Here is a 9613-nt window from a genome sequence, read left to right on the forward strand (position 1 = left end):
CAGGCTCAGAATGGGCAAGGTAATAACAATGGCAATAATGGAGGTGGTTATGGGAGAAACTCAAACTATAATAACTGCTTCAATAACAACAATTCTCAGCGCCAAAATGGCAATGCTCAAGGACGAAATGGCTAAAACAACAACAATGGCGGAGGAAGCAACCACAATGGCAATGGTAGGATTAGTAATGGAAGAACTTATGTCATGAACCAGAACGAGATTGACTCTAATGCCAACGTTGTGACGGGTACTTTTCTCGTGAACTCAAAACCTGCTTACTTACTTTTTGATTCCGGGGTATCTCATTCTTTTGTAGCCACTTCTTTTGTGAATAAGCATGCTTTAAAACCTTCATCTTTGTGTCAACCCAATATAACAATTCCTTTAGGGGAGGTAGTTCCTTGTAGATCCATATACCAAGACATTCCAGTTAACATTGCAGGAACTGAGTTGCTTGCTAACCTTATTCAGTTTGACTTAAATGACTTTGATGTGATATTGGGGATGGATTGGCTTAGCAAGTATAAGGCTAGAATTGAGTGTCATACCCAAAAGGTGTCTCTTAGGGGGGCCAAGGGGGAATGGAATCTCTTACCAGGGAGTTGTATCAAAACCAGGGATTAGTATTGTGTCAGCCATGACTTTTCATTCTTATATCCGAAAAGGTTACCCTATTCATTTATGCCACGTGCAAGATGTGAGTGTAGAGGAGAAGTCCATAGATCACATTCCAGTGGTGAGAGAATTCCAAGATGTGTTTCCAGATAAAATCCCAGGGATGCCACCAATTAGGGAGATGGATTTCAAAATAGACTAAGTGTCTGGAACTGGAGCTATTTCTAAGGCACCATATAGAATGGCACCAGCAGAGTTGAAAGAGTTGAAGGTACAGTTGGAGGAGCTGCTGGAAAAGGGTTATATAAGGCCAAGTATGTCACCTTGGGGAACACCGGTTTTATTTGTGAGGAAGAAGGACGGATCCTTAAGGTTGTGTATTAACTACCGAGAGTTGAATAATGTCACTATAAAGAACAAATATACATTGCCTAGGATCGAGGACTTGTTTGATCAGCTTAAAGGTGCGGGGATCTTTTCAAATATTGACTTGAGGACTGGATACAATCAGTTGAGGATTGATGAGGAAGATATACCGAAGACAGCGTTTCGCACGAGATACGACCATTATGAGTTCACTGTCATGCCTTTTGGACTCACTAATGCGCCGGTAGCTTTTATGGATCTCATGAATAGAACTTTTCAGCCATACTTGGATAAGTTTGTGGTGGTGTTCATAGATGATATTTTGGTGTACTCGAGGGATAGAGAAGAGCACAAAGAATATCTAAGAAAAGTGTTGGAGATTCTTAGAGAAAAGAAGTTGTATGCCAAATTTTCAAAATGTGAATTTTGGCTAGAGAAGGTAGCATTTCTAGGCCATGTGATCTCAAAGGAAGGAGTCGCAGTGGACCCATCTAAGATTCAAGCGGTTTCTGAATGGCCAGGACCCAAAAGTGTGACTGAAGTGAGAAGTTTCTTAGGGCTTACTAGATACTATAGAAGATTTGTGCAAGACTTTTCGAGGATAGCTCAACCCTTAACAAATTTGATGAAGAAAACTACTAAGTTTCAGTGGGATGAAAGGTGTGAGCAATCTTTTCAAGAATTGTAGTGAAGACTCACCTCAGCACCAGTCTTAACCTTACCATCAGGGACTGAGGGGTTTGAAATCTTTAGTGACGCATCTAAGAATGGTTTTGGGTGTGTACTTATGCAACATGGGAAGGTTATATCTTATGCATCAAGGCAGCTCAAGCAACATGAACAGAATTACCCTACTCATGATTTGGAGCTAGGAGCTGTAGTGTTTGCTCTTAAGATTTGGAGACACTATTTGTATGGTGTCAGATTTAAGGTGTATACGGACCATAAGAGTCTTAAATACATATTCACACAGACTCATTTGAACATGAGGCAAAGGAGATGGCTTGAGGTGCTAACTGATTACAACCCAAACATTCTATATCATGAAGGAAAGGCGAACAAGGTAGCTGATGCTTTGAGTAGGAAAACAAGTCATACAGTGAACTTGATGATTTTAGCCAAGGAACTTTGTGAAGAATTTTGGAAGTTGAACTTAGAGGTTGTAGAGTATGGCCAAGTGAACGCTCAGTTGAATGCAATGTCAGTCAAACCTACTATATATGATGAGATTCGTGAGAAGCAAATGTTAGATGAGTGGTTGACCAAGGTGAGAAAGATGAAAGAAGAAGGAACAACAACTGAGTTTGATGTAGATGATAGTGGAACAGTGAAATACAAAGGGAGATGGTGTATTCCTAAAAATGAAGATCTCAAAACGAAGATTTTAGAAGAAGCTCACAACACCCCGTACTCTGTACACCCAGGAGAAGTTAAGCTCTACAAGGATCTTAAGAAACATTTTTGGTGGCCAAACATGAAGCGTGAAGTAGCCGAGTTTGTGGCAAAGTGCCATACATGTCAAAAAGTGAAGATACAGCATATGAGACCTGGAGGGAAACTGCAATCATTAGATGTGCCAGGATGGAAGTGGGAGTCTATCTCTATGGATTTTGTGATGGGATTACCACTTACAAGGGCAGCAAAGAATGCTATTTGGGTCATAGTTGATCGTCTAACAAAGACAGCAAGATTCATAGCAATAAGGGATACTTGGAATGTGAATCAGTTGGCAGATGCCTATGTGAAAGAAATTGTGAGGCTACATGGAGTTTCTAAAGATATTATTTCAGACGAAGATCCAAGATTTTTATCAAAGTTCTGGAAGATGTTTCAGCAAGCATTTGGTACTATCCTGAAGTTTAGCACAGCGTTTCACCCTGCCACATGGACAGACAGAAAGAACAATCCAGACCTTGGAGGACATGTTGAGAGCTTGTGTGATGGACTTTGGTGGATCGTGGGACGAAAGATTACCTATGATCGAATTTTCATACAATAATAGCCATCATGCGAGCATAGGAATGGCACCTTATGAAGCGTTGTATCGGAGAAAATGTAGGAGCCCTTTGTGTTGGAGCGATGTCAGTGAGTCTTTAACTTTGGGGCCAGAAATGATTGAAGAAACAACGAAGCAAGTTAGGCTTATCCAGGCAAACATGAAGGTAGCTCGGGATCGACAAAAGTCATATACATACCAGAATAGGAGAATAGTGGAATTTGAAGTCGGGGAAAAGGCTTTACTTAAGGTTTCCCCTACCAAGGGAGTCATGCGCTTTGGTAGAAAAGGGAAGTTGAGTCTTAGATACATTGGCCCGTATGAAGTATTGAAGAGAGTTGGAGAGGTAGCATATCAACTAGCCTTACCCATGGAGTTAGCCAATGTTCACAATGTTTTTCATGTTTTCCAACTTCGAAAGTATGTTCATGACCCTATGATGTGTTCATTTTATATATATATTTATCCCCGTCCCTTGGTCGTAATTAGTAGTGTTTTTGGCTCCTGCGAGCCACTTTTATTACTAATTTGTGTTTTCCAGTGCTTTGGTAGTTTTGCTTGAGTTTTGTAGGGATTTGCGTACTTGGAGCAATTTCCCGGGCTTTTCGAGGAGCATCTACAAGTATTGGAAGACCGCGACCGCGTTTGATAGCCCAAGGCCGATTGGAGGGATCAAATCGGTGATTAAGGGCTCGAGTATGAAGATCCAAGGAGGAAACTCGGATTGGGCCAAGGAAAAGAGGCCCAATCGAGATTTTGGTGGCCCGAGCAGCTTGCCCGGACCAAATGCTCCGCCCGAAGGCGCGCCCGGCCGGGCGGGGCGAGGCAACAGTCCGCCCGGAGACGCGCCCGGACGGGCGCGAGAAGGCCTATGAGAATGAAAAGGCGGGCCCGGTCGGGCGAGCCACTGCCCGACCGGGCGCGAGTGTAGCTTAGGGATTTTGGCTTTCCGATCAGTTTTGTTTTAGCAATTAATACTTGCTTAGTATTAATATGTTATTATTAGGCAAGATTAGACTATCTTTTATTCATTATTATTACTCTAGTTTTATTTTCTCTTCCTTCTCTCTACTCAACTTTCTCTCTCTAGATTTTATTTTCTTTCTTGTTCCTCAACACAATTGTAATTCCGCCGTCTTGGTACGATTTCTCCCTTAATTAATCTCAGTATTTTATTCTTTCCAATTTCTTTCATTTCTTGTTTAATTATTATGTTTTGTTTAGTTTTGATTATGTCTGAGTAGTTTCCTTCTAGGGTTTATGGGGATCTAATAAATAATATGAAGGGGTTAATTTTATGATTGTTGAATATTAATGCTTAATTGATTTCCTATTGATTGTTTATATGCTATGCAATTAGATTTGGCCAGGTTTAATTGTATGAGTTTAGCAATATTGATTCGAGATTCGAGAGATGAGAATTGATGTTTAGGCTTAGTTTCAATAGGCAGATTAATTTATAAATGGTTAGGTCGAGATTCGAGAGATGAGATTTAATACCGGTAAATTAATTATGTGATTGTAATACGTAGCTGTTTAGGGTAAAAATACCCCAGGTACGTGGCCCAATCTCATAGTGACACGTGGCCCAATAAACAGGTGACACGTGGCCCTATGAGAGTGAGACACGTGTCCCCCTGTTATGGTGACACCTGTCAGCCATGTCTAAATACCCTAAAGCTACAATCAGAAAGAGAAAAGGGCTTTGATGACCTCAGGCCCAAATCCCGAGAAAGCCTTGAAAGCCGTAAAACGGCGCCCCCCACGACACGTGGCGACCTCTGATTGCGCAGCCAATCATGTCCCAATATTTTAGGGCATAAACCCTAAGGGGGCACATGCTCCCACCCCTATATATACCCCAATCATTTATGATGGGAGGGGTGGATTTTGAGGTGACATTAATACAAGAGCTCTAAAAACGCTCCAACTTCTCTCTACTTTCTCTCTCTAGCCTTTTCCGTTTCCGTTCTCTAACTTGAGCGTCGGAGGCGAATATTCCGATCACCGGAATATTCGTTATTTTGCAGGTGTCCGAGTCTTTGTCAACAGAGCGCGACCAGTATCCGAGGGAATCACAAAAAACCCCGAAACATTTGGCGCCGTCTGTGGGGATACTCGTCCGTTATGGCAATAGATGGTCAGACACCTAATCCTGGACCTCGTCCAGGTGAGGATGGATATGTAAAGGACATATGTACTACCATACACTCAAGCAATCCTTTGACTGCCTCATTTGAAGAGGCCGAACAACCTACCCCAGCTGCCTTAATGGCTGAGCTGACTAAGCTCCGCAAGGAGTTGGCGGCTGTCCAGCAAAAGGGGGGAGGAAGCACCTCTAAGAAAGCTAACAACAAGACCAATGCAACTGATGCTGGTAACACCCCATTCCGTCGTCCGCACGGAAGGTCTCCCCGAGTCCCACGGACCAATTTCTCTAGCCTGCTGGCGAAAACACAGTCGGCTGGGGGGAGGGGCAGACAGCCAAAAAGAGTTGAGGTTGAGCCGTCACAGTGCTTTAAGGACGCAAGGGATTACATTCGGCACAAGCAAAGGGAGAGGGCCGCATACTCTGACACGGCTTCTACCCCAACCATGCCGGATGAGGCCTCCAACCGATCTTTCTCCCAATACACCAACACGGCTGCTTCCAGCAAGAGCCATACTATTACTCCCCGTCCAATTCAGCCATTGCAATATCAGCCTCCTCAAGTACCCAATGGGTTGGTACAACCAACTCCTCAAGTCTTTGGGCAGTATGGGCCGTATGGTCAGATGTTCGGCCAGGCTCCCTGTCTGGCTGGAACGTCCGCTCAGCCTCAGCCTATTCATTGGCAGATGCGTTTGTTGAATTTGGGAGATAAGCCGCCTCCGTTTTCGCAAGACATACTAGCGTCCCCTCAACCAGCAAAAGTGAAGAGTGTACTAGTGGGTGCCTATGATGGTACGGGCAACCCAGAAGAGCATGTTACCTCGTACAGGAATCTGATGTACTTGCAAAGTGTAGATGATGCTACATGGTGTAGATGCTTCCCGGCCACTCTCAAAGGGGTAGCTCAGGATTGGTTTAACAGCCTTCCAGCCGGATGCATCAATTACTTTACCACCCTCAGTTTGTTGTTTGTGGGAAACTTCTCATACAACATCCCACCAAGAAAGACAAGTCTCAACTTGGCTACAATTGTCCAAGGAAAGAACGAAGGACTACGCTCGTATGTCCAAAGGTTTAACCAAGAAAAAGCCCAAATTCATAATCTTCTGGACGAAATGGCTTACTCAGAATTTCTCCAGGGATTAAGGCATAATGGTTTCAAGTTTGATTTGGTAAGAAAGAAGATTCGGTCATACGCAGGTGTATTGCGGGAAGCCGAAGCCTATATTGAGGCCGCGGACTTTTGTTCGCTCACCAAATCCGAACAGCCGGCCAAGGGGGCTAAGAAGAAGCAATCTTCTCAGCAAGACTCGGCCGGCCGAAAGAAAGAAGGAAACAAAAGAAAAGAAATCTGGGTAGCTGATGACAAGCAACCCAAGTCAAAGAAAAGCAAGACGTACGAACCTCAGTATGAGTTCAACAAGGATGGTTACTCCATTTTGATGGAGATAAAAGACAAGTTTGAGTTTGAGAAGCCTCGGCCTTTGAGAGGCTCGGCCCAATACAGAAACAAAAACAAGTATTGTCATTACCACAAGGATGTGGGTCATGACACGAATGAGTGTATCAACTTGAAGAGACTGTTGGATAAGTTGGCCGACAAGGGTCTGCTGAAACCCTATGTGACCAAGTCCAAATTCACCTTCAAACGGACAGACAACACGTCCGAGAAAAAGCAACAAAATGAAAAGAATGACAAGGAAGATGATGGGAATAACACTGATTCAGGCTTTGTGGCCGTCATATCAGGAGGCTTTGCTTCAGGCGGCCCTACCATGAAAGGAATCAAGCAGGACGCTCGAAATTTATCAAATTTGATGCAAACGGACGTTGTTAAGGCCGAGCCATTTCCTGAAGTGATCATAAGTGAGGCTGACCGTGGAGAGGTCAAAGCTTTGCACAATGATCCCATGGTCTTTGTAATGAAAATAACAAATTTGAAGGTGGGACGGATATTGATTGATACGGGTAGCTCGGCCGATATCATAAGTCTCTCTGCCTTGAGGAATTTAAGCTTCCCAGAAGATGCTCTCCAAGATATAACTCACCCCTTGGTAGGATTTGGGGGGAATATCATTCATCCAGTCGGACGGATTGACCTTCCCGTCCGTTTTGGGCAGAAGGGTGAAGGAAGAGACATGGTCGTCCGTTTCCTTGTTGTAAAAGAGTTGACTGGGTACAATGTAATCCTTGGCCGCCCTACTCTCAATGCAGCCAAGGCGGTCATAGTGCCCCATTTGATGTTGCTGAAGTTTGAAAGGTCGGACGGAAAAATTGGAACAATTCAAGGAAGCCAGAAAATGGCTAAGTAATGCAATCAGCTGGCCGTGAAGCCAACAGCACGCGGCCCAAAACTGTCCGAGGTTAAGGAAGAAGGAACCTCACTCCCAGCATACCAGGTCGGCCAGAAGCGTAAGGCGACCAGGGCAGAAGAAGCCTAGCAATTAATGATTGTCGGCCGGCTAGATGAGTTGAGGCCCCAGCCGGCCGGAAGCCACCAGGATATAGTGCTTGACTCCAACTACCCAGAACGGACAGTAAGTGTCGGCACTATAGCCCTGGAATTGCTTGGGGATAAGTTGGTTCAGCTGTTAAGGGATTTCAAAGATGTGTTTGCATTTGAAGTTGGTGAAATGCCAGGAATAAGTCTTGACCTGGCCGTGCACAAATTGGCCGTGAATCCTTTAATGAAGCCTGTCCATCAGAAGAAGAGAAATCACGGAGAAGAGAGGAATCAAGCGGCCGCAGCAGAGGTGAAAAAGCTGCTGGACGCCGGTTTCATTCGGCAATGTTTTTACCCAGATTGGGTGGCCAATGTAGTCCTTGTGAAAAAGCCGAATGGAACTTGGAGGATGTGCGTGGATTACACGGACTTGAACAAGGCGTGTCCAAAGGATAGCTTCCCCTTGCCTAAGATTGACCGTTTGGTTGACTCTACGGCCGGACACGCCCTTATGAGCTTCATGGACGCATACTCCGGATTCCATCAAATTCCTTTAAGGGAAGAAGATCAAGAGAAGACAGCGTTTGTGACTGAGCAGGGGTTGTACTGTTACAAGGTTATGCCATTCGGCCTCAAGAATGCCCCTGCTACATTTCAGAGGCTTGTAAATACGGTCTTTAGAGATCAGCTCGGCCGGAACATGGAGGCATATATTGATGACATGATTGTCAAGTCAAAAGAGTCGGCCGACCATCTCAAAGACCTACGAGAAACGTTCACCGAACTCAGGCGGCATAAGATGATGTTAAATCCAAAGGAGTGTGTATTTGGTGTTGCGTCCGGCAAGTTTCTCGGATTTTTTATTGATCAACGTGGAATTGAGGCCAACCCTGAAAAAATTCAAGCCGTCCTTGACATGAAGTCTCCAAGAACAATCAAGGAAGTGCAAAGACTGACCGGCTGCTTAGCAGCCCTTGGAAGATTTTTGTCAAGATCAGGGGATAAGTGTCGTTACTTCTTTCAAACCATCAAGAAGAAAGCCATGTTCGAGTGGACAGAGGAGGCCGAGGAAGCACTCGTACAGTTGAAAAATCACTTGCATACATTGCCTCGCCTCGTCAGTCCACTCAAGAATGAGAAGCTATATATTTATCTTGCCATCTCCGAACACTCTCTAAGTGCCGTCGTCCTTGCTGAAAGGGACGGCCATCAGGCCCCGATATACTTTGTCAGTCATGTGCTCCATAACGCCGAGCTGAAGTACCCCCCAGTAGAAAAATTTGGCCTGGCCTTGTATATGGCATCAAAGAAGCTGCGGCCATACTTTCTAGCCTATTCAATTGTGGTCTATACAGACCAACCCTTGAAGAAGCCGTTCTCAACCTTAGAGGCAAGTGGTCGCATGCTCAAGTGGGCCTTAGAGCTCAGAGGTTTTGATCTTGTGTTTGAACCAAGGAAGGCAATCAAGGGGCAAGCCTTTGCGGATTTTTTAGCTGAAATGACACGACCTGATCTTCAGCCGGCCAGGGACCAAGTCTGGAAAGTGTTTGTGGATGGTAGTGCAACAGCGACCGGGTGTGGCGCTGGTATTATATGTGAATCTCTTGAGGGAGATAAGTATGAGTACGCGTTGAGGTTTCAGTTCCAAGCGTCAAACAATGAAGCTGAGTACGAAGCATTGTTGGCCGGCCTAAGGATGTGTAAAGCGGCCGGGGTAACCAAAATTGAAGTATGCTCGGACTCCCGGCTGATAGTTCACCAAGTCAATGGTGGCTTCAAGGCCAGGGAGCCGGCCATGATGAAGTACATGCAGCTAGTTAAGGATGAGGCCGAGGGCCTAGAACTTTTTTCTCTCAAGCAAGTTCCTCGTTCAGAAAATCATCAAGCGGACGCCCTCTCCAAATTGGCTTCCTCGGCGTCATGTGATACTCCAAGATCAGTGTTTTGGGAAGTAAAGGAAAAAAGGAGCATTGATGCCGAGCCTGTTCAGATAATAGATAGAAGTTCAACCTGGATGGACGGAATTATTTCCTACTTAAGA

The 9613-nt window shown here is 44.8% G+C and overlaps 1 protein-coding gene across 1 annotated transcript; it reads left to right on the top strand.

The window, feature by feature from the left end:
- The first annotated feature begins 204 nt into the window (after window positions 1-204).
- Window positions 205-624, top strand: LOC145604092 (uncharacterized). The gene has a single exon (XM_081660040.1). The coding sequence runs from the start codon at window positions 205-207 to the stop codon at window positions 622-624; it is 420 nt and encodes a 139-aa protein (XP_081516166.1).
- The last annotated feature ends 8989 nt before the right edge of the window (window positions 625-9613 follow it).

This window comes from Chenopodium album, chromosome 22, assembly GCF_948465745.1.
Source record: "Chenopodium album chromosome 22, dcCheAlbu1.1, whole genome shotgun sequence".
Classification (NCBI taxonomy): Eukaryota; Viridiplantae; Streptophyta; class Magnoliopsida; order Caryophyllales; family Amaranthaceae; genus Chenopodium; species Chenopodium album.

Bases quoted from the DNA above. Each gene is read 5' to 3' on its own strand.
- LOC145604092 (XM_081660040.1), top strand. From the start codon at position 205: ATGAACCAGAACGAGATTGACTCTAATGCCAACGTTGTGACGGGTACT.